Source organism: Fistularia commersonii, chromosome 14 (assembly GCF_037954325.1).
Source record: "Fistularia commersonii isolate RoL2024-O1a breed Wild chromosome 14, RoL_Fcom_v1.0, whole genome shotgun sequence".
NCBI classification, from domain to species: Eukaryota; Metazoa; Chordata; class Actinopteri; order Syngnathiformes; family Fistulariidae; genus Fistularia; species Fistularia commersonii.
In genome coordinates, this window is record NC_141297.1 from 13,295,814 (window position 1) to 13,321,576 (window position 25,763).

Genomic DNA, 25,763 nt, shown 5'->3' on the forward strand with positions numbered 1-25,763 from the left:
GTCCAAAGAAAGCCCGCTGTAGAATGGCTATACTATAATTTCAAAAAGAGCCATGTTCAGGTTTGCCCAAAAGTGCTTTAATAATCAAGTGTTCAAATGTTTTGAAATAATGGATGGAATGGATTTTCAGTTATTGTACTGATCATACAGGAGTGTCCTGTAACTGTCACAGATTGGGATCTTGTCGTAATGCGCGTGAGAAGATTCAAGATTCAAAGTGTTTATTGTCCTACATACAGCATGGAAACTTGTTTCCCCATACAATGAAATACTTACTTTGCTATCCGCAGTGCATTTGGCCGGCATGCAACTGTGGAGTGAGCAAACACGTCTGCCACGTAGGGCGCCATGTTGTGTAAGAAAAGAGAGGAAAGAGGGAGGACAAGGGGGAAAGAGAGGGAAAAAAGCCAATCCCAAACTCGGCTCTTGTAGGGGGATGCAGTGTGGGATTAGGAAAAAAACACCTCAGCACATAAGCAACATAATAGGCCATTACAAATAAGACATTACAACAGTACTCAAGACTTGCATGTGTGGGAGGGGGGAGGATGTGGGGTTGGGGGTGGCCAGGTGTTGCAGCACAGACACTGGAGGCCATGCACGCTGCCCAACAGAGGTACTCGCACTGGCCTCAGTATGGGTTCGGGCTGACACTGTAATTTTCCATCTGCCTAAAGCCTTTCTGGCTCTCCTGGTGGTATTGATCCAATCGTCCGAATAAGGTGGTCAATTTCCATCCAGCCGAGTTGTCAACTTCTCCAAGTTGGCACCCATCCTTGAAAAACGTCCTGTCGACACCAGTGCTCACCTAGCATTTGAGTCTGAGTGTTGACAGCCCTGCAAATTCCGTCAAAAGTTTTGATAAATCAGGAAGCTTCTCGCTCTAAACAGCAGCATACCCCGCTATCATAATTCCAATTATGTGGTATGTCTTCAGCGTCCTCCACAGAATGGATCAACAGGCACACAATCCTCCATTTCCCCAGGATTCCAATGTGTATCTGGCTGTAAACATTACCCCGGGGAGAGGGGGTTCAATTTTACCTCGTCTTCTCATCGAGAAAATATGGTCATATACGTTAAAAGACAAGTTGATCAATTCCATTATGGTTTTCTGACAAAATGTGATGAGAGGCTCTGATGGTTTAGACAGAAACAGCACAAGACAAAGATCAGCAAGCAGGGCAGATAAGGGAAAGGAAGGGAGAGAGAGAAGCACCTGCTTTCAGTGAGAGCCAAAAGAAAAGACAAGTGAAAAGGTATGTTCATTAAAAGCAAAACACAAGCTGAAGTCTCCAAAGCAGTCAGCAAAGTGCAGAGTACAGGATAGGGTCACAAGGAAAACACTCCACGGAACAATACTGAGTTGCTGATACCAAGTTGCTCAGATAGCTGCTGATCGGCTTAAGGTCAGTGTTCTTGGGTGAGTCAAAGAGGCAGGGCAGCAGAAAAAGTACATAGACCAGGTGAGACTGTGACAGGTGTTATCATAACATCTCAAATAAAACAAAATTAATTAATCAATATGAAAATACAAACAATTTGACATAAAGTATTGAGGGCTGTAATGGAGGCCTATTCACATACAGTGATGGGTAAAAAAAAATATGTCTAAAATTGAAATGCTGCCAAGGTGGTGAAGTACTTAAATAATAACCTTTCACATTTTGAAGACTATCAGTTATCTGTGTGAAAAGGGGCAACTTGACAAAAATTGTATCTGTTCAGTTCAAAAGACTGAAGGGCACAAAAAATATGTCTTGATGGTGCGGCAGTTCAATACATAGTCTTTTTTTAATAAATCTGAAGCGCAGAGATGGACTGCATCAATTGAACATGGTCAACATGCCCTCAGAGAGTACTGACAAATATCCACTGCTTTTGTTTGTTTTTTTCTCATATTAACACACTGACTAACCCTATTTTTCCTAAATTGTATGCATTTTCTGAATAGTGCCTGGATGCCAATAGCTAAACTGTGACTGTGATCTTTATTTAATGCTTTGTTCTGCCATTTGCATGTCGTGCTGTGATTAAGGTCTACAATGTGATCAGTCAGATAAATACATTTATTAAGTTATGGTTTCTCACCTCTTGATTTTTTCATTGATAATTCCTTTGTTGATATATTGTCTAAGAAATAGTCTTTATTAAAACATAAATATGAAGGAGGTGCAGAGAATCAGCTATTTACTGTCAACATAGCCATGTCCACGTGTCTTCGCTGTGTGTGTAAAACCAGTTTCCCATATTTACTGTTCATCCAAACACACCTTGATTCACACTGAGAAAATATTGATGCACACTGTGAATTTCTTTTTAAAACCAGTGCCTCCTAAGAATGAAACTATATGCACTACCATGTTGGAACCTGAAAAAATAGAGTCCTGATAACATTTAGTTCGTGGTTGTTAACATATGTGAACATAACACTGTCATCTTGTGCATATTTAGACTATCAGCAACAACCCCCATTGGGTTATGACTTCCTGGTAGAATTTCAGACTGTCCCATCCAAAGGAATGTGGTTCTACGAATCCGCCTCTTACCATTCAAGTTAAGGTAAAGGCTGCTGCTGGTGCTTCGTTTCTCTTCATATTGCTCACTTTTTTTGTCTCTTCTGTTGTTGCTCAGCAGGAGAAAGAGAGAGAAGAGGAGAGAGGGAAAGCTTAAATAGGATGGACAAAAGGTTTGCATGAGAGAAAGATTGGAAGAGAAAAAGGAATTCTAATCATGTCTCTGTCCAAACCAGTGGAAATGCTCACTTATGAGCTGACATGTCCTATTTGCCTACAGCTCTATTCTGATCCGCTTGCTCTTCCCTGTGGACACAACTATTGCCGAGCGTGTATCTTCAAGACCACAGACATGACTGGGACAATGCCTTCACGGTGCCCAGAGTGTCGTGAAGAGTACCAAGGTATGGGCTCCCTGCAGAGAAACTTCAAACTTAGCAACATTATCGAAGGATACCGAGTGACAGCGCCGACGCTTGACAAGCCTCAAGAGACTCTGCAGAATGTGGAGGTTTACTGCGAACATTGTATAGATGAACAATGTTTGGCTGTGAAGACCTGCCTGAAGTGTGAGGTGTCTCTTTGCTCCAGACACCTTCAGCGACACCATGAGAAGGATTCATTCAAGAGTCACTCTCTGGTGGAACCCCTACTTGAACTAGGGATGAAGGTGTGCGAAATCCACCAGCGACCTCTTGATTACTTCTGCTCAAGTGACATGACCTTGTTGTGCAGTCTGTGCTTCACGGAGGGCCTTCATAATGATCATGACGTTCTCACCTTCAGCGTGGCTGAAGAGGAGATGAGGCGAGCACTGGAGACCCGCAACAAGGTAGACTTTCTAGTTCTATGAACAATAGTATTGTTTGTTTGCTGCAAACTGAACATTACTGGCTGGCAATCTCTCTTGTTGTCCTATAAAAATTATTGTTACATAAGATGTTTGTTATCTATGAACTTGAAAGTGATCATCACTAGTAGTGCATATTTACACAATAATTAATTTGAATAGTGTAAGACCATTTACGATGATAGGAAGTTTTTCATTTCAGCAAAATGGTCAGAATCCATTTTCCCTTGACTGTATCACTGATGTCAGTGAATGTCAATGTTCTTTCTGTAAGAGTGAAACTAAACTACACCTCATATGGCTGTTGCTGCGTTTCATCAGAACATTTTATTTCCTTATGTTTCAAAGAGACAGACATCTATCTATTGTGCTTTTTCTTTGTTTGTTTGTTTATTTTATTTTGACATCTATATTTCTCTATCATCACACCGGCTATATACCGGTTCTTGAAAATGGCTTCTGAATGCAATTTGGAAAGCAATGAAAAATTATGAAAATGTCAATTAAAGAAGTTTATATTGCCGCAGGGGGATGATAAGCTTATCAGCCATTTGATTCTGTGTCATGTGGCTCACTGAACCAACTAAGACAAGAATTCTCTTTCATGAGATCATTGCCCTCTGACTGGTTTAGTGAGGTGTCACAGTCACGTACAGGCTGCTCTAAATACATCTCTAATGAAGAATGTATTGCTCAAAAAAGGCTTGTCAACTTTCAGACTGCACTGTATAACCATCCAATGCCTTTGTACCTCCTTCATTTAGGTTCACAACTTAAAAACTGCATTTGTTTTCCTGTCGCTACAAGAAAAGAAGGGAAGCTATTGTACAAAACAAGTGTGTACTAATTAAATTCCTGTTTGCAGGTGATTTCCAACAAGTTGCAGATGACAGGGTGTCTCCTGCAGAAGACAGTAGATGATCAGGGGGCATCTGACGCTATTGGAGACAAGCTAGTCAACAGGGCTGTGACACTGGTGGATAGAATGGCTGAACTGCTGAACAGGTATTCTGCTGCACAAACACTAGCACTGACACAGCCTTATAATGCCCTCTAGGGGTGGGGAGGGTGCACATATTTGCTTGAACGTGCTTCTAAATGTACGGTTGTAGAAATTGAAATGGTAAAATTCATTTTTTTTAATAACTGTATTGAGAAGATACCCCAATGCTCAATATACAGATTCCAAGGGTTTCTGTGCGAAATATGTATCAGAGGAGGGCAATGCATGTCCAAAGTCAATCTTGATCTTGGTTTAGGGGTTTGAGGTTTTGATAAAAGGAACTTAAGGTGAAACCTCTGCTAAATCAGCAACCCACCCTCAAATTTGCTTAAATTAGAGACAAATATGAAAGCTAGGTTGTTGTTCATACTTGACTGTACCAGACTTCCAGCAATACTCAAAGAGCAGGACTGTGCAGGCAGTTGTTTGTATTAAATTGCATATGTGACATGCACCAAAAAATGTCCTTGTCAGTCTGCCAGAAAAGGTTTTAGTCTTTCATGAGGAAATGAATTATTAAAAAAATGTGTTACATAATACCGAGGTGATGCCTGTACTTTGAAGAAGTCATAAAATTATGAAATAATATGTTGGACATTTACTGGTTTTGGTTAACCCTTCTTTGGACATGACATGGACTTGCTGTGTTCAGGTACAAGGAGAAATTAAATGCATTGCTGGAGGAAGAGCAAAGCCAGCGCAAGAAGAGCTGGCAACTGGAACTGAGTATGCTGGAGAAACAACAGCAGAAGCTGCTAATGGCCCAACAATATGCCAAGCAGGCCCTTAATATTACTGACCCTTGCACCTTTATACACAGGTATATTCATTTCCTCTCATTTTTTTAATACAATTAGAATAAATCACAATGAACCAATGAAATAAATCAAGCTGTCACCCTAAAACTGTTCAAGGGGAATTTCAGATAAGATAAAAGCCCCTGTATTTATCTCAAGTATTCCCAGACTTTGTAAACACTTACCCTCTTAAACCCAAGACCTCAAATGGTGGGTAAAGAATATCATTTGAACCAAACATATGGAAAGGTATTTTATTTTGGATGAACTTCTATTCATATAATCTCTACAATCATCGTTGTTGGAATTATTTGATTTCTCAAACTAATGTTATGAACTAAAGCCACATCTTGTGAACCCCTAATATTAATTATACTGAATGATGTTTAGTTACAACCAAGACTACAAATATATCAAAGTGGACATAAAAGGTTGAGGGATTTCCATATTCATTACTACTTCTATCACTATTGTAACCTGTTTTTTCTGTTAAATTTGCATTGAAAACTATCCTCTACAGATTCCTTCATCACTCCTGTCAAACGTCATCTGCCTCCTGCTACTTTTTAATTCTTATCTTTTGTATCAAGCGCGTATATTTTCTTTCTTAGTTATTACCGTGTACACATTTCAGCAATCCACACCAGTAGCTTGCTTAGCACGAAGCCTTACCACGTCAGTTTGGTGTTACTCTTATTACTCAGAATCGAGGATAAACTGAATCAAATGAACTGCCCAGAGTACGCTATTACTTCCCATTCCATATTCCATGATATATTTCTGGACCATCAAAAAACCTGTTCTACAAAAATCTATTTAGATTCAAGAATGAACTGATCAGGATATTGAGATCAAATGATAAAGTTCATGGTAATTATGACCTCACATCTGTCATATTTTCAACTCTTGTCTCCAGGTTCGTGGTGATTGAACAGAAAATGAGAGAGGCTGCCTCTGCTGCTGTTCCATCCAACATCCCAATGAAGCCTCCAATCAACACCAAGCAACTCCATGCAAGGCTCAAAACCAAAGACTTCAGCTCAGAAATAACCCACCTCTTGGATTCTCTCAGAATCATCCTGAATCCTCTAGATCTCACCTTCAGTGCTTCCACAGCCCATCCCAACTTGATTGTCTCCAATGATCTTCACACAATCAAGTATAGCGCTGCCAAGCAGTCTTATCCTGACCACCCAGAGCGCTTTACAAGTGCACCACAGGTCCTTTGTACCCAGGGGTTCTCCAATGGAGAGCATGTATGGGTAGTGGAAGTGGGGGCCAACAGCATGTGGTCACTGGGTGTGTGTTACAAGAGCATCCCTCGCCGTGGTGACCACAGCCGTCTGGGTCACAATTCTGTGTCCTGGCGACTTCAGTGGAAAAATGGTAAGCTGACCGTGTGCCAGTCATCTTCCAATGCCGCTCTCGGGGAAATGACACCCCCTCCGACAAAGATTGAGATTGCGCTGGACTATGAAGGGGGAACTCTAACATTCCACAGCACCAAAGGGCGTAGGGAGCACCTCCACACATTCAGAGCTGCGTTCAGGGAGCCAGTTTACCCTGCTTTCAGCATTCACTCAAATACATCAGAGTCTTGGATCACACTGCAAAGTGGCATTTAAAGGCAGCCATTAATTATATATATTGTGTAACAATATGCATATAAATATGAAAATATTTTATTCATATCCAATGGTATTAATGCTATGGTTATAACCCAAGTAATCAGATACAAAATCAAAATAAATATACCAAAACTTTATATCACATTTTGTAAGCATTGTATTTTCTACTGCCTCAACAATAAAAAGTATAGATTTGAAAATGACATGATTTAAGTGCTTGGAAAGGAAAAGCGACCAAATGTTAATCATAAAACGCTGTAATATTTCTATGGCTTTTTTGATCCAGCATCCCACACGACTCTAGCTGTAGGATGAATAAATGGATGCCTGAGGGTTTTTTTTGGTCTCCTCTTTTACAAAGTCATTGTTCACTCTGAATGCTGTACTGAAATCATCATGTAATTTAAAATGAGGTTTTAACAAAACGCTTGATATATTTTTGTCATTTCTGTCAGATTATTACAAATCGATAAGTTCATTGTTTGTTTTTATTTTTCTTTGTTTCCTATCACACAACTTTAAATTTGTTTTCGTTTTCACATTATGTTTTACTTGTGTTATCTATACTACCATGTACTGAGTTTGAATCCTAAAATGACTTGTAGAAAAGGGTCAGTATTTTGTGTTTGTATGAAAATAAACTGTGATGGATTTTCAGGTGAATACTGACAAATTGTCATAATTGCCCTGATGGTATTTTTGCTGGGGAAGTTGTTGGGAGTATTATGGGTTGCGGGGTGTTACAGGCTGGCACATCTGACATCCTGATTGAAAAGGGGCTCCAGTAAGGTTGCCAGGTTAGCTTCTAAATATGTAACTACTTGTAATTCACCCAAATATAATGCGGTTATCCTTTCAAGTTAAATGTGAATTGCTGAATTAGTAGTTTATTACAACTAAAAATCAATAATATCATATTAAATTAACCTAATCGGGAGCCAAGCAAGATTTTCTTATTTTTTTCCATCATATTAATTCAATGGAATAAAAATTGAATTGGGGGATAACGGTTGGGGCTGGCAACCCCAGTCCAATCTGTCACAGATTTCTGTCATTGGTCTTAGGACGCAATATCCTATTTTACGTTTTTAAAATAAATGTTAAACGGCAACAATACGCTATACGAGCCATTACAAAAGTCCAGAAGAGATGGGTTCGGGAGAAAGTACGACCAGAAAAGTGTCATTCGGTGTGGACGATGAGGACCGAGTCAGGATTCTTCGTGGAGTCAAGGTAACGGTTGATGCTAATGTAGCTAGCGTTCATGATCAGCCAAGCTAGTGGTCAATGTAACCGTGGTTGCTGCTTTACTAGCTGATAAAATGTAGCTGTGAAGAAATAATGGACCCTAACAGTCCCACAGGAAATAACGTCAGGTGATATGACTTGTGCGATGTGCAGAGATACGAGGGTTGGGGCAGGTTCATGTACGACTCAGGGCAGGGTGCCCTTTTCTATGTGCCAGACTCCAAATGCATCATAATGTATGTGGGCTTACGTTTTGCATAATGATAAAGAGTATCTGAGAAATGATTAACACAGTTTTGAATTGCTCGGTGACTTGTGGTATATTCGGGTTACTTTGCATCCATCGTGCAGCGATGGCTATATCTAAAAGTACACTTTTTTCACGCTACTCTTCTAACGTAGCATTTGGCAAGAGCCCTGAGTACCCTGCAGGTAAGAGCTGAAACCGATCGTCATGTATGTGACTGTCTTCATAGTGCTTGCTTTTTGCAATTAATATATTTCAGACCTGTAAAAAAGAAGGTATAAACAGATGAATTATAGTTGTAAGGAGAATGAATATCCGGTTTGAGATTAATTTCAAGATTTCAAATAGAGATGTCATTCAGGTGTCAGAAAACGTCAATATTATTATTAATATTTTAAAATTATTATTAATGCTATTATTGTTGTTGTCATTGTTGTTGTTGTCATCGTTGTGGTTGTTGTGAAAGAGGTAGTAGAATAAGTTGTGTTGGTATTCAACACCTCTATTTTGATTAACCAGTGAAGTGAATTTAAAGCAGCATTTGATGTAGACAAAAAAACAGGATTTCCATCTATGCAAGACTCTCTGTCACGATGTAAACAACAGAACAGAGACAGTGGGAGTTAAACCAAGGGAAGCAAATACTTCAGGAATATAGATTGAGATGAGTTAAGTCTTTTGACATTTGGTACCTTTGCTTTTGTTATTCTGACAAGGCTTTGCATCCATAAAATTGTTCTATTGCTGAAACACACTGTCATTATATCATCACCATTGTTACAAGCAATGTATGCCAACTACCTTGATGCATTCCAAAATGAAGTCAGGAGTTAAGTATTTAGCTCATACAGGCAAATGATAATTAAAGATAGCAACACTTTTAATGCTGCCAAAGAACTGCATTTTGAGAGTCATGTCATATCTCATGTATATATGTGTATGCTTCTCTGTGTATGGGAACACTATCCATAGTGCATAATAATGTTATTTAAATGTCTGTAAAAGCTGATGTCCCACTGATTGTTTTATGAACCAGCCCTGCCTACAGATCCACATGTGAGTCATAGAAACAGTGAGTCAGATGCTGGCTGTGGTTTTGGGTGTAGCTGTGTTCAACCATTTCCCCGAACTCAGACATGTAAGGATCACAGAGTCAAGCGCCACTGATCCGCCTTGGCTGATTCATGTGTTTTACTGCAGGCCAAAGTGAGCCTGGAATTCGCAGCACAGCAAAGAAACTGAAAGTTTCATTTTTCTTCTGAGTAAAGGATACAGCGGATGAAATGGCCTACGGTGTGTTTGAAAAAAATATTGTCTTTGTTCCATTACAAATTATGCTATGCTCTCTTTACAGTTTGTCATTGAATTCACTTTTGGATATTTTCATTAAAATGCTGCAAACGTAATGGATCTTACTGGAAGTCAATCAGTCAACTGCTAACTCCACTTTCCACTAACATAATGCTTCTTACCTTCAACAAATCAAACAAACACCATTTTGACACGTGTGCACACACACACACACACACACACACACACACACACACACACACACACACACACACACACGCGCAATAACTCTTTGTTATGTAATAAGAGCACATGTTAGATGTTTTGGAGAGAAGGTTAGAGAAGCCAGACTGAGATAGTTTGGTCATGTACACAAAGGAGGGATAGTGAATATATTGGTAGACGGATGCCTGAATTGGAACTGCCAGGCAAGAGATCTCGGGGAAGACCAAAGATTTATGGACGTAGTGAGAAAGGATATGAAGTTAGTTGGTGTGAGAGGAGTATACAGAGAATCGGGTTAGATGGAAAAAGTTGATTTGCTGTGGCGATCCCTGAAGGGAAAAGCTGAAAGAGGAAGAAGAAGATGTAATAAGAACAATGACACAACTTCACAGCACAATGATTTTTTTAGACTGATGATTTTATTTTTTTGAGAAAGAGAGTTGCAATCGTAGTCACGTATGTTTTTTTAAAAAATAGAAAAAAAAAAAACATTCTGAAGAACTTTTGAGATTATTTTCTACACAACCCCGGGGTACATCTTTTTTATCCTCTAACTAACTGACTTGTGAATGTTCATCTTATTTTCTCTTGTACTGTACATGCTGCAAGCAGTTCTTAAAGTGTAAAGAATGCTTGTAGGACTACAGTACTTTTCATATGGTAAATGATCCAAATCATAGTTTTTCCCACCTTGTGGCATGTAAGAAGACACTAACAAACCCGATGATTTTAAGAACACTGTTGGTTCTATGTTTGTTTGTCTTTGACATTTTAAAATAGGCTGTGTGTCTATGTTTAGCTTTCAGAGGATGTTCTTCAACGGATGAGAGGGGTTGCCAACATCGCTCCTGAACATGTGGCGTCAGCCCCAACAAGTCCTCAGAAAGACCCTGGTATCCTTCTCCAACATTTCTTTCAGACTACTTGGAAGGTGCAGCTTGAGAGGTGTATTTAGATGTTAAGCAGTTTAAATTGATGCAGTCAGGCCTCAATTTAAAATGTAACTAAAAAAGGAAATGTGAGTCAAGCAGTTCAGTCTTTTAAATATCTGCTGATGTGTGAGTGTACTCATCAAATGATGACTGATCACTGGTATTTTCAGTAATGCCACACTGTGTACAAAGTGTAATTTATAATCATTGGACTAGGTTGACACTTGAGTGAGTGTTCCTGAAATTCAACATGTCAATAATGTTATATCCTGTAAATGTCTGCACTGCTATAATGACACTGGGCACCAAGAGTTATGCTAACATTAAGAGCAACAGGTCAGACTTGGGGAGTGCAACACAATATAGTCAGAATAGACAAACTTGCAAATCAGTCACTATTGACTGTTCTTTCAACTGAGGATCATATTTTTCAACTTTTTACCAAAACCCTGAATAAAAGCATTTTTTAGATTGAATTGTTTGATAAAATGTCATTTTAAACTTGTGTTTGCACCTGGCATGTTACTTCACAAAGTAATTGTATGAACCAACATATTGCATTAGGCCGGGAATTACCACACTCAGGGGTCTTGACTCTCAAACTATATCCTTTAGACCCCTATATTTGGTGAAGTGAGCTAATGATTTGAATAATAACAAAAAATGTATTTCAAACAACTGCTGTATTATTGCATATATCCCTAATCACTTCGGCAAATAAACTATTATAGATCTTGTCACGTATACATAATGTGTTATTTTTGAAAATGGTTTCCCAACTCTTTGTTTTCTGTTTTTTCCCACCTCTTGGGGTCAAGGACTGGGATCCTGAGTTACTTCAACTCTATAGTATGTCATGTTTCACCTATGTTTCTGCTCTTTCATCTGGAGGTGCCTCTCCCAATCCTGCCTCGAGCCCCAGACACCAGCTGAACCCCCAACAACCGCCCCAGAAGTTTGCCAACAAACCAACCCAGCAGGCAAAGGAAGAACATAGGAGGTTGGTTTGATTCAATAAATATGGAGGATGACCATAGACCTCTTTTTTAATTTGATGTGCAATCTTGAGAAATGATAACCAGGATATGGGTGATGTGTTTTTTCGCTGCAATGTTGCATAAATTATACCATTTGATTTTGTTCTGTACAGTAAAGTAATTTGATATCGCTCAGGAATTTCTTAAAGGAGCTCCTTCTACACCAAGAATGCTAAAAGCTGCTAGGCAACCTAGCAGAGAATATTCTAATATTTCACTGTGAGAAAAAGAAAAGTTAGACTGTTTGCAGGCTCAAATGGAAGAATGGACATGCCTATTAAGTGGTGTGCTTCTTAAGTAACTTTGGAGCCATGAATTATTTGATAGCACTTGGTATTGAATAACAGGGTAGCACAGTGGAGATTTAATGGAAGAAAAGAAGTGTAGTATATTTATAAATTTCTCGGAAAATCAATCATCAGCATCCTTTAAAAGAGGTTAAAGTAAGACTTTTATTATGATATGAGACTTTTATGGCTCCCTTAATATGAAAGGTGGAATTTAAAGCAGTTTAATCGGTTTAAACCAAAGCAAAGGCAGTGCTATAAAATAAATGTTTACAACAAAGTAATGGTACATTTTTTTTCTTTTTTATTTTGTTATCACTCAAGGCGATTAAAAGCCTTTTTTATTTTTCACTACCATCTGGGATGGTCTTTGTACCTCTCTGGTCTGATGTTTGTTATATGGTGCCCTCTTGTGGGATCAAACGTTAAATGCAATTTGACTTGAAGTGCCGTAACCCTTGCAGGTTTGAACGGCACCATAACACAGAGAAGGAGGACTCATCAAGAGAGGAGATGATTAAAGCAATGACACACACACACCAGGAGGTTGAGAAGACCAAACAACTGGTACACACACACACACACACACACACACACACACACACACACACACACACACACACACACACACACACACACACACACACACACAACACACACAAACACACACACCAGGCATTTCAACGAGGTCACAGATACATTATACAGCCAGAATATCTGGTGGGACAAGCGGGAAAGCAATAAAAAAACTGTCTTGACCATTCATTGTTTTAAATTGCAATTAAAGTTGGTTACAATGCAAACATTTTAACATGTGTACATATTTTACATTGAAATATGTCTCGTCAGTTTTAACGTGGTATGGGTTATGTGAGTCTAACAGCAGAGGGCAGTAGGGACCTGCAAGCTGAAAAGTAAAAGTAGGCAATATATAAAATTAATTAGAGGTTTACTGCTTCTATTACCACTACTACTATTTCTAATACAACTAATAATAACAATTATGATGATGACAATAATAATAATAAATTATCGAAAGTAGATGATATTCATTATAGATGAATATACTGCCCAGCCCTGGTTAAAACATAACATTTTAAAATTGTATTTTTATAGGACATGGATAACCTGATAAGTCAGGTAACTCTTTCTATTTTCAGAAAAAGCCTGCAGAATTGGCAAATCACATTCTTTTGCAAAGTAATCTTGTACTACATAACCCGTTAGGATAAAGACAAGTAGGCTTCGTTGTAGTCAATCGTGATCCCTTATGAATGCCAATGCCACCTCATTTTGTCATGTCACGTAAATAGATTATGTGATATGTCCTTCCACAGGGACACAAAGTGTGAATCGGGAAAGCTTTTCCATTTTTCCCACCGCCTCATTCTGCTCCTTCCTCCAATTACATCCCTGTTCTTTTTTCTGTCAACCTTTTCTGTAGTCTCACTTCTTTCCTTCCTTTAAGTCTTCTCCCCCACCTCTATCTCCACCTGTCTTTCACTCTTTCTATCCCAACCAATCACCCCCGCCCTTGTGCCCTGGAGACTGTATTATCAGTGCAATAAATTGCTCCCTGACTTTCCTGGAGCTGGAGATAGAGAGCTGCTTGCTTGGATGTAGTCGGAGGAGAGGGGAGAGCTTGTTTTACGCACCTTGTTTTCACGTGAGTCCCCCCCTCAACCTCCCACCTGCCTACCCTGTGTGATAAGACATGCTGTAGTGGCTGTCTTATCTGCACTCCAACACACTCCCACTGCTAACAGAACATTGCTGGAGGGACATCGTGAGCCGAATGACCAGTCAGGCAAGACTGGACCTCCTGATGCCTAGGGCTCCTTGTAATTACTATTTTTTGTGCTTTGAATACATATACACATGTACACTTGTGTGGACACGCATGTGAGTGTGGGTGTTTGTTTGGTAAGGTGTACATGTGTGGGTATGTGTATCAAATGTGCACTCCTCTTTAAACACAGATTCTGTTGTTTTCTCGTAGAATCCAAGGCTATGAGGGCTTGTCATCTGAAAGTCCTTATATGATGCAAACACTTGGTATTCTGCAAGACAAGATTGTTGAGATTAACTAAGACATAGCCTAAACATCTGTCTCACACGCTGTTCTCATGGCTCCCCACAGGGTCAGGTCTAGGCAGCTGCAGGACAATCCCACAGATAGCTCGATAAACTATCATAATCGTATCACCAGTGACCTCAAAAGAGACACATTAGGTCAACACTAAGTATAACACAGTTGCAGGGAAACCATAATTAACAGTAGAAAGAAAATTAAGATAAATATTCCAAAATTATATTTCTTCTTGATACAAAAAGTGCTAAAAATCAAATACATTTTACAAAAAAATAAAACACTAATAATGAATTTTGGAGAAAAAAAACGCACCTTGGAACAACCTTTGATAGACAGAGATGTCCAGTATGTGGCATATCACCAGATTGCCCAGCCCTAAATCAGACTTTCTTCTAGCTTAATTGTGTGAAGTTTATTCTTCTTTACAAGTCATAATCATTTACAATGTTGATGTAGACAAAGTGACTGAACATTTTTAGAAGACTTTGGATGAAGAATGAGGAGGAGGTGGGAGTGAAGGAGAAGGTGACTCACATCTCGAGTGGACCGAAGTGCTGAAGAGGAAGAAATCTGTGATGGTAGGAGAGGGAAATGCAGAATATTTTGGCAAATTATTAGGTGATGAAAGGATGTAAGAAAGGAATGTGATCTGTGGAGCTTCTCAATCATCCAGGTCATGGTGAATTCTTGTCAAAATCTTCCTGTCTTGGCAACTGGACTCTTCACTTGAAGACGTTTCACCCCGCATCTGACAAACTTCTTAAACTCTAATGACCTATGGGGAGACCTATATCACTGCCAAGTTTTTGGGCGGGTCTGTGGTGGCTTGTTATGTACATGGAAGAGTTGATCTGCAGAAAGTAGGTGTAAGGGGAGTTGTTATGCTAACAAAGGTGTAGTTCATTGGAACAAAAGAGCAATTTAGTGGGATTATCTGGACTGGAATGTGAAAAGGTAAAGCTAAATAAAAGAATAAAAGCTGTTGGATCGCATGACCTGAGGCTCATGAGGACGTTGCCGTGGGCTGGTTCTGGTGGTGGGTCTTTCCTAGTTGTTTGAAGGGTGCAGATGGGCCTGGTCTGTGCGTGCAAATCCGTCTTGGTATCGATCCCAGAACGGCATTATACATTTGTGAAAGGTTGTGTCTGAGGACCCCTCCTCTGTTAAGAGATGGTTTTTCTGTTTTGCAAAGTTGGCTTCTTTGACTCCTACGGACATTGCTGTCTTCAAACAAATAGCCCTTGTCCTTCAGATGTAGGTGGAGTCCTGTCCTGAAGTGGTGGCTCTCCTGTGTTGGGCCATCCGTTTGTGCAGAGGTAGTTTGGTCTCTCCAATGTAGACATCAAAAGGGTGGTGGGAGTTGAAAAGTAGATACTGGTCAGTGTATGTTCGTTTCCTGTAAATCTTGATTTCCGGGCTTTTGTCCTGTTGGATGTGAACAAAAGGCCAATAAGGGGAGTTGATCAGTCGATCGTGGTGAGGTCAGCTTCTACCTCATTCTTCTTGATCTTGACCCATTTGCCATCTACATACCTGAACCAGTGGGTTGGCAGTGTTCCCCTGAACAAAACCCCTACTCTTGCTCTCAATCTTAGTGGTTTCATACAATTTATTTCATTCTAATTTGTTTGACCATACTGGCAAAGTTCTGCAAATCCGGGATATGGTGTGTGGTGTTGTCAACCAAAGGTGACAATATCTTTGCCACATGTTTTGCGATGTTGTATGTGACAGAGTTGATGCTGCTGACAGTGGGTCTGAGAGGAGCTCCCTCCTTGTGAATCTTTAGGAGTCGGTCGATGCAAGGCATGGTTTCTCCTGGGTACAGTTGATAATGAAGTGTTTTGTCCATGGCCGTATCTTTTTCTAGATGCGGCCAATGAAGTGACCACTTCTTCTTGTATGATTGGTTGGGTCCCATTTCAGGGTTGCATATGTTGTTGTGTCCCTTAGGAGACTGGCCATCTTTGCTTTGTAATCCTTTTTACCCAGAACCACTTTACATCTCCCTTTGTCGGCTGGGAGGGTGGTGACACTCTCGTCTTTCTTAAGTGAGGAGAGCTCCATCTTCTCTTCAGGTGTCAGATTGGACGGGGTTGGTTTGGCACTGGAGAGTGCTGCTGAGACTGAGTTGGATATGCTGAGCTTCTGTATTGGAGATGTGGTTGTTGCGTATTGTTGTTTCCGTTGACGTGATTATAATAATTAATAAGGTCTACTGTTGGGTTCCGATCTGGTGTGACTGCAAAATTTAGACCCTTAGATAGGACGCCAATCTCGTCAGGGTTAAGTTGGCGGTTGGAAAGGTCGTAACCCAGTTCATGTTGTCACTTTTAGTGGTGTTGTCATTGCTGTTCCATGTAAGGGTTGTAATAGAATGAGTTCTGTTTAGTTTCTTCTGGAGAAAGCAGAATTTTCGTCTCTGTTTTTCCTTGCTAATGTTATGTTAAGCTGTCTGTGCCTTCTCTACAAATTTGTTAACCTCGTTCATGACCAAACCAGAAAGGAGTGGCGTTGTTTCTTCCCGTATCTGTGTAAGTTTGATTTCCAGGATGTCTATGATAAAGTATGTCTGTCTTGTCCTTTTTATTTAGAAGCTGTCGTTGGGTTCTCTGAAGGATGCATTCTGCTCTGAGTCCCTTAATAGAGGAAAGTAGACATAGGCTTTTTGGGGTGATCATCTGTTGCCTGCAACAAAGATTGAAGCGCAGATAGTACCTGTTGTCTTCAAGTCTCCTGGCTGTCTTTTCTCTTTTGCGCACAAGTTGATGGGTGGTCGTCCCAACTTGTGCAGCATCATTCAAGATGGCACTGGAAGATGGCAGCCTGTTGCAGCAGTTCCTATTCTTTTACTCTATCTCTTTATTTTCATGAGTTATTTATTTTCCTTTTCACTCTTCTTTCGCGAGTGGGACAAAATGCAGTTTCTCCAGTGCACTGTGTTGTTTACCACAGTGCTACCCCTGCCAGTACTGAGAAAAATGATAAAATACACCCAGGAGGAAGTTCTCCAAATGAGAACAGGAGCTAGACTCCCTGCAGCGCGCATCCCAGAGGAGCTATGGCGGTACACCCGCCGGGGGAGGAAAGCCGATGCAAAGGTGAGGGAGCGGATCGAGAGGGACGGGAGATGCAAGTTCTTTCTACCCTCGGTCATCATGGGGAACATGAGGTCACTCGCCAACAAATCCGACAAACTGGCAGACCTTGTTGACAGCCAGCATGTCTACGGGGAATGTAGCATGCTGTGCTCCACAGAGACCTGGCTACAGGTGGACATACCGGATAGTGCCATTGATCTGCCCAGCTTCATGCTGAAATGCGCGGACTGGTGAGGGGGGCGGAGTGGCAAGAAGAGAGGAGGAGGGCTTGCCATCTTTGTTAACGGGAAATGGTGCAACCCTGGTCATAACACCGTGAAAGTCTCTGCATGCACCCCCGATGTGGAGCTCATGGCGGTAGGACTTTGCGCCTACTACCTCCCACGTGAGTTTTCACACTCCACCCTGGTGCTCGTCTACATTCCACCATCTGCAGCCACAGCCAACGTCGGTGACGTCATCCACCTGGCGATCATGGAACAGCAGACATGGCACCCCAATGCTCTCATCCTGATCAGCAGGGACTTCAACCATGCCCCCCTCACTCCCGCTCTCTCCACCTTCACTCAATACGTAGTCTGTGCAATGAGAGTGAATAAAACCCTGGACCTCCTGTATGCCAACGTGAGGGATGCATAAAACTTTTCCCCTCTCCCCCCTCTGGGCGACTCAGACCATAACCTGGACAGTGCCTATACACTGGTGGTGAAGCAGTAGGTGGCCAGCATCAGGTTTGTGAAGATTAGGTCCAAAGCCACAGAGGAGGCATTGCAGGAGTGCTAAGATGTCACTGACTGGAGCCTTTTGTTCCAATGAATGACACTTCCATTAGCATAAGAACCCTCTTCTGCAGATGAACTTATCCACTTACATAACAAGCCACCATCATGTAGACCCGCCCAAAAACATGGCAGTTTTATTCGGAAGCTCCCCATAGGTCATCAGAACTGAAGACGCTTCCCGGATGAGGGGTGAAATGTCTTCAAGTCCAGTTGCGAAGACAAGAAGAATTTGACAGGAAAGTTTAATGTTTATATGGTTGGTGAAAACCAACCATATAAAGAATTCAGCTGACAAATTACAATACAATGCCCATATTAGCAAAAAAAGTCCTGACAATAGGCATTGTATTGCATCACCTAAAAAAAGTGAAAAATGTATATGAAAAAGAAACTAGAAACTTCTAAAATCATCAGAAATTTCCCTGACAATAATCAAAATATGAATGGAATAAAGCAACAAAATGCAAATATCAGCCAAAAAAATTTAAAATGAGCAAGAAATTACCCAAAATTCAAACTAAAAATGACATAAATTGTCAAGAAATGATCTGAATATTGGCAGAAATATGCATAGAAGTCACCAAGAAATTAGTAGACAAATAAAAATGTTTACGCAAAATCATCTGGTAAAGTGATAAGGCTGTTGGACAAGATGAATGCTAAAGTAGAACAAGCAGGATGATGAAGGGGGAATGACAGGATGACAGATTCCTGCAGAGGTGGTGCAGGAACAGTGCATCTTCTATTGAAATTAGATCAAAAAGATGAGAGTGAGAGGTAAATGTCATTTGTCAGATATGTCAACATGTAATCTGTAACAAGAGAGAGGAACAGAGGAGGAGCTGTATATTCATGTTCTATGATTAAAGAAATAACTGTTTCAGGAAATTGGAAGGAGGTCTGATTGTTGGGCTCTATAACACAATATCAGAGTGATTTAACTGTAGTTTGTATTTTTTAGATAAAAAATTTATACTTCATTTTATTTTAGATTAAAAGGACAACATCTAGACATGAATGATTCTTTGCTAATTTAGTTGACTGTCTAGTTTTTTAGGAATTAAGAGAAATAGATTATTTCCTTTGGGAAATGTACTTGATTTTTAAATTCATGGAAAAAAAATAAAATTTTCATTCAGCTGGGACAAATATATGTAAGAAAAATATAAATGTATATATCATGATAAAATAATAAAGTTACAAATAATTTTGAAAATGTTCAAGTTAAGACAGTTACACTATTTTTGTATTCATACTTAAGAAGATAACTTTATAGATACCATTTTTGAAAAATTAATATTCTGAAATAAATCTTTCCCATATTGCTGAGCTGTAGCTGGAGCGCAGATTGATGATGAAGGTGCATAGGCCCTCATTTATAAATGTGTGGCTGAGCACGCTGAGGAATCATTGTGGGGTGTCCGGGTAAAAAAAAACTAAAGTATCCTTGAATGTCGAACGGGTGAATTTTCCAAAGGTGACTAAACGCCTCCTGAGCACAAGGGCGCTGTGCTGAGTCACATGTATAAGGGAGGCAGACAATGTGTTGCCTCAGCTATGTGGTTGCCTCCTTTCTTTTCCTCCCTTTCACTCCCTCAGTCATTTCCTCCTGTCTTTTGTCCTTTTCCCAGTGAAGTGCCTCATCACGCCATTCCTTTGGCTCATCATCTTTACAGCCAAGGCCCTTGCCCAGTGTGCTGCGCCCTGTGAATAGTCTTTGTTAATAGCAAATCTTCTGCAGATTAATTTCAGAATGACGGAATGGAAAGAAAGGAAGCAAGTCGGACTATAGGGCTTTTCTGTATTCATAATATATTAAGGGCCTTTCGTGCTGCCTGTTGAATGCAATAAGGGTTAGAAGTTACATTAGCATACGGTAAATTTTGCCTCTGTCCCTGCAGAGCAGTAAGGAATCCTGTTTTATTAGTTACCCTTTAACTTCCACTTCTGGAGCTTCCTCCAGTGCCAATTGCAATCCATACTTTTGCTAGTCTTTAAAAAACTGACGAGAGGAGATGAATCATGTGCCCTGATGGAAAAGAGTAAAAATTGAGGTCCCTGTGTGCAGAAATTTTAGGGTGATACTTAAGCATCAGTATTCAGCTTCAGGCACTGTAACCACTGTCACCCTACTGCTGCTCAGAAAAATGAACAAATTCCTACACTGCAGGGTGATGAGGAAAAAAAATGGAGTGATACACAGAAATCCTTTTAGAGAGATTTTTTTTTTTTCCATTTTGATAGCACTTGTATTCCAATATTGTCCCACAGTACCACTGATCAGACCTCTCAGGCTTGGTATGTATATCTATTCCAGGTAGATAATACTCCTGTTTTTTTTTTAATATAGATTACAATATTTAAACTGCTCTTTGTTGTTGGCTCACATACAGAGAGGGTGTATCCAAATGCTTACTTTTTTGAAGGTACAATACTTGACCACCTTTGGTTCTAACAGGTAGTCTGAAGTCTTCATGAGTGTGTTCAAGGAGGGTTATTAGCAAAGCACTGATAAACAAACCTGAAGGTTTGCTCGCTTTCTCTCTATGAGTGAGGTTCAAAGGTGTACCACCAGGAGGAAAACATGTTCAATTTTAACACTCCAAGACCAATATTTTTTGTGAAGGAAAGTTTAAAAAAGGGAAAGTGTGATTGATGGAGTACACCGCAATGTTGCACCTGGTGTGGTCACTGGCTGTAGATTGCCGCAACCATGTCCTAGTACTCTGGCGTCAGAATGAACTTTGCAATTCTGAAGCTATATAATGATTTTACTCATTACTAGTCTCACCCTACCCTCCCTACATATTAGTTATGTAAATAGGGACTCAAGATGGGAAACAACCTAAATTTAATGTTTTTTGTGACTTATAGCAGAGTCAAAGACTTCACACCTCAGACTTACATGGTCAGAACCAAGCATTTACATCTGAAATAAGTTTTTAACCAAGCATTTGCATCTGAAATAAGTTTTTCAAGAGATAGGCCTCTGACAGGAATTTACCCAAAAACAGCTCCTCAAGACCAACATACAAAGTTGCTCAAGCAGGGTCTGCTACACATCTTGAAAAAATTACCGCTGTCTTGTGTTGAGGGTAGCAATGTGTCACGTTTGAGAGCACGAGCCTCTTCCACATGGCTCCTATTCTGATGTTTTGTACGCACATAAACCAAAATGCTCAAAAACAGACCTCTCTATGCGTTTCCGTCAATCATCACCTAAATCGTGTTTTCAGTCCTTAAAACAAGATATTTTCAAAAACCAGCTTTGCAGTAAGCTTTGATAAATGGATGTTTCCAGTTTTGTATGGCTAAGGAAGACAGACATTTTAGGTCAATTTCTTTTTCTTTTCTGACCATGCCTTGTGTGAGTGCAGCATTGTTTTGCTTGTGACTTCTCAGACTGACAGTTTTTGCATTTGAATTGTCAGAATATAAATTTCACCTCCGATCCTTGATGCCTTGTTGTCAGGCTCTGGCTGGTGTTCGTCTCCCAGTCATCTGCCAACAGGGAAGGTCAAGACACAGGGAGAGTGTCAAGAAATCTCCTGGGGAAAGGTGTGATAAATAGCAACATTTTGTTTTCCTGTAGTTTCTCTCTTTCCATGTCCCTTTACATAGCGAACATGCTTCCCCCTCCCTATGACACTAGATGGCAATAGCAGCTTACTTTACAGTCACTACAGTCTTGCGATATACCACTGAAAACATTCCTCAATTTCTCTCTCTTCATTCCCCTGTTATTCTGTCCTTCACTCTCTCTGTTACGAATGCAGAATATCGAGGTAGATGTCAAGTGTGAAATCCTTGCATTGGATTGCAGAACCAAATGTTACACTGTGGGGTCCCCATGATAATCCAATTTAAATAATCTCTCTCACAACAATGACCTTTCATCCCACTATTGCTATTTGAATCAGAATTAGTTCTAAAGTGTCTGCCTGATAAGGAACATTTCATTCTCATGTTCAAATTACTTGAGTCTTTAAAGGATTAGAACATGCCAAATGCTGTTGATGTTCTTTGTCTCGCCCACTTTTACTGGGATTGTAAAAATATTGCAGTTATTCACAGAGAGGAATTGGTTTTTATTCATATTGGTCACAAAATTAATGACAGGTATTGTGTGTTGTACATTGTGATTGTCCTCATGTGGCGCACAATGAATTCATCTAAGCTCAGAGAAAAGGGTCTACAGTGAAACTGTCTAAGAGCTGGTCTAAAGTTACCCAGCTCAAAAGCAAATGAAATATTGCACACGTCCTGTACCTGAGGTCCTTAGTCTAGAGCTTGTGATATATTCCTGCCACAAGTTTTGAACTTCTGTCTTTTAACCTCTTAGAGATGGTTAATCTTGCTGGGTTACTACACAGGTTATGGAAATGCTGCTCTAGTTTTTTGTTTTTATGATCCTCCTCCCAATTATTATGAAATGAGTCAAAAAGCTGCTGTGGAGAACACTTGTACTGCTGTATCCTTATTATCTGTGCCTTTCATTTCAATTTTTTATACAAATTGAAATGACTATCTTTACTGGTTTAACTACAAATTGAATACCCATCTCAACTTTGCATTCCATTTCATGGTAAACAGAAGTCTCAACACTCTGAATGACATGTATGGCCGTTTTTATTTTCTTTTGAGCCTGAAAAGACATTCACAAAAGTTATACTTTGTTCCCCTTTGAAGTTGTTCCTATAGCTTGTTACCTGTTCAGCTGTAAAGAGAAAGCCTGCGAGAAATGGTAACACTGACTGCTGTAACATTGCAAGATAATTGATATTGACAGAAGTCCTTCTGTGGTTAGTGTCTCAAATTTGCATGTACCTGTCATACTGGCCCAATGAACAATATTCAAAAACACTGAATCGTCTTTGACATATAGTGCCACAGTCATAGGTGTGGTCTGCTTGGTTCTTTGATAGCCTGGAGGAAGACTACCAGTCATACTGTTGAGTTGCTAATGTAAGCTCAGCAGGAGATTTGACTGACCTGCTTAAATGCATTGTCTCTCAGGATTTTTTACATTCTCTGCTTAAGTTTCCTCAGTACGAACTGAGTTGACCCATCATTCAGCTTGCATCGTGGAGTGTCCCGTTACATTTGCATTCACTGCCACCGTGGCTGGTGCCAGTCCAGACTGGTACCTGCAGCTGGCAGATAATTATTCTCAAGCCTGTAGCCATGACATCCGAGGAATACAACACCAACACTGTTTTCGAAGAGACCAAGCACCCAAACAATAAATCATTTAGCTAAATTTTGCAGATATGCCACCTTACGGTTCTGTCTTGAAATTGCCTTTTTCATTTTCATTTTTCTAATTATTCTGATACCACATACCATTAATGCCCGATTAACGTAATCTAGATTTTTATGTAACATTATATAGTGCATCGATGAATGATCATCTCACTTACTCTACTTTCATTGTTTTGAGTAAAATAGAAGGAAATTGTCTCTGTCTACATCTCTCCTGTCTCTTTTTTTGAAAGTCAATAAATGGATTTGATCCAAATAAATTAAACAAAAGATAATTCCTCCTAAACCAAAACAAAAATAGACAAGCTTCCCTTATTTCCATGTAATTCACTTATTGCATTTTGTAAGTTTTTTCTTAATTATAAAATTAAATGGATTTGCAGGGAAATGTAATTAATAGTAGCATAATACACAAATTCCCCCCCCTCCCCCCCAGTGGCTCTAGGGACCCAAGCAACTTTTTGTGTTTATATAACTGCAAACAGTGATACATTATTCACTTTCATGGAATGAAGAAGTCAAATACACATTCACACTGGACTCCACCTATGGATGGTTCACAAACATGTTGGAAATACCCTCACGCTGTGTGTATGCCCCACTTATGTTGTGTTTATTTGTACCCTCAGTTGAAATAAAGAGGCCTCCTGTATATATTTTGTTCACAGGAGGTATTCTGAGAAGCCGTCTTACTAGAATGAGCCAGATGTCTCAGTTTGGAGGAAGTTGCCTCTCTTGTTTGTATTTAAAGAATCTGTTGAATCTACAGCCATGTTTTTTTCCTTCTCTCTAACATGTTGTGGGAGCTGATCAGGTTGGGAAACGGGTGTGAGTGAAACAGCTGTGTTCATGCTTACACACACACACACACACACACACACACACACACACACACACACACACACACACACACACACACACACACACACACTCACGCATGCACACAATAGAAGCAGACTGAGGCAGATGGGGACAAGCTTCATTACAGCGCTACATATAAGCTGGTGAATTGCTTGATGTTTTATCATGTACTTCTCTGACTGCTTATTTAGTCAGACATATGGTAACTTACTGCTGTTAAGCCATTTAGATGAATGAAAAACAGGTTAAATTAGCTGTTTTGCGTAGCACACGGGTTTTGTCTTGAGTTTTAATGGATTTCAACCCTTAATGGAGCTTAAGGAATATCTCTGGATCTATGTAGAGATATTCTTTAACTTTGAATACGTACCTACTAGAGTACCTTACATACACACACACACCCACACATACACACACCCACACACACACACACACACACACACAATCTGACACTGACATGCACTGAGACTCACTTAGATTTGATACACACGGTTAACCAATTAATTATAGTTATTCAAATTGAAGAGGATGTGACAGAAAAAATGTAACTAGATATAAATAAATGAAAATAGACACAAAAAGGGGGTAAAGGGACAAGACACATTTGAAAATGAAGGGCTAGGCAGATGCAGGGGTGGCTGTGGAGGAAAAGAGGTGAATAGCGTGGGTGGAGGTTGTGATGGAGAAGTAGGCAAAGATAAGCCTCCAATTGTATCAATAATTGTGATCTGTAAGAATTAATCTGGTTCTGCATGTAAAGCTATTTGGTTTACTGTCTGTTCAAACATACATATGTAACCACCCAGAAAGTCTTCTGTGTTTGTCTTTAAGAACCCTTGCACTATGGTCATGACATCAGGTTCAAACAACTAGTTTCTCATGTCTTTAAAAACATGCTCAATGTGTGTGATATGCTTTTTTTTTATTTTCCTGGTTTAGTGCTCCACAGTTTTAGCTGCAGAGACTAGAGAAAGGTTGACAATCTGTGAAAGTAGCCTCTTCAATCTTTCCTGAAAATCAATATAAAAAACAGCAGTATATATAGTTTAAAAAAGACGCATGGAAAGCTTATCATGTCTGAGATTTATATAATGAATGACTTTACCATGCTGTCTCTTGAGTAAATTCACCAAGGGGCTCGTAATGAGGAGACACATAATTTCTACTGTGGGGGAGAAAGACACGGCTGGTATTTAATAAATACATTAATAGATGGACTTCAAATTACGAGCAAGCTATTGCCCCCTGAGGAAATACACGTAGGATGTACATGATAATATTCTGTAGCCTTTTTGCTTTATTTTTGGTCTATTAATGCTTTTCTGGTGCGTGTTTGAGTGGCAGCAGCTGGTGTGTTACTCTAAATAATTTCAACCTTTAGATAACATGGAAAAGGGAAAAAGAAAAAGATAAACTTCTGTAATTTAATGTCGTGAGCAGTTTGTGCTGCATCAAGTGAGAAACATGGAATAGGGCAGCCAGTTGTACATGATGGACACACCCATGGAGGCACAGTTGGACAATGATAATTTTGATTTTACCCATATAAAATTGGTTGCATGATAACATGTAAAGACAATGTGAACTGCCAGAGTTGATCAAAAC

General features: G+C 39.8%; 2 protein-coding genes across 6 annotated transcripts in view; both read left to right on the forward strand.

Moving 5' to 3' along the window:
* The first annotated feature begins 2,544 nt into the window (after nt 1-2,544).
* Nucleotides 2,545-7,457, forward strand: LOC147227337 (E3 ubiquitin/ISG15 ligase TRIM25). 2 transcript variants are annotated; one of them, XM_086159132.1, is made up of 5 exons: nt 2,545-2,562; nt 2,635-3,348; nt 4,232-4,371; nt 5,022-5,189; nt 6,083-7,457. In XM_086159132.1, exons 2-5 carry the CDS (start codon nt 2,734-2,736, stop codon nt 6,789-6,791), a joined length of 1,632 nt encoding a protein of 543 aa, XP_086015258.1. In that variant the 5' UTR covers nt 2,545-2,562; nt 2,635-2,733; the 3' UTR covers nt 6,792-7,457. The 2 variants fall into 2 exon arrangements, with proteins under 2 accessions (XP_086015258.1, XP_086015257.1); XM_086159131.1 differs by having other exon boundaries at nt 2,553-3,348.
* A 313-nt stretch (nt 7,458-7,770) lies between these two features.
* The window catches only part of LOC147227338 (MICOS complex subunit mic25a-like), an 82,814-nt gene continuing 64,821 nt past the window's right edge, over nt 7,771-25,763 (forward strand). The window contains exons 1-4 of one of the 4 annotated variants that reach the window (XM_086159426.1): nt 7,771-8,027; nt 10,604-10,697; nt 11,628-11,736; nt 12,525-12,627. In XM_086159426.1, the coding sequence (XP_086015552.1) occupies nt 7,944-8,027; nt 10,604-10,697; nt 11,628-11,736; nt 12,525-12,627 (390 nt within the window). In that variant the 5' untranslated portion in view covers nt 7,771-7,943. Of the gene's footprint in view, nt 8,028-8,330; nt 8,475-9,445; nt 9,583-10,603; nt 10,698-11,627; nt 11,737-12,524; nt 12,628-25,763 lie in introns of those variants that run through there. The other 3 variants (XM_086159427.1, XM_086159429.1, XM_086159428.1) reach the window with 3 other exon arrangements.

Excerpts from the sequence above, each read along its gene's own strand:
- LOC147227337 (XM_086159132.1), top strand. The coding sequence starts at position 2,734 with ATGTCTCTGTCCAAACCAGTGGAAATGCTCACTTATGAGCTGACATGT. Across the intron at positions 3,349-4,231 it reads CACTGGAGACCCGCAACAAG|GTGATTTCCAACAAGTTGCA; the intron begins GTAGACTTTCTA and ends TCCTGTTTGCAG. Across the intron at positions 4,372-5,021 it reads ATGGCTGAACTGCTGAACAG|GTACAAGGAGAAATTAAATG; the intron begins GTATTCTGCTGC and ends TGCTGTGTTCAG.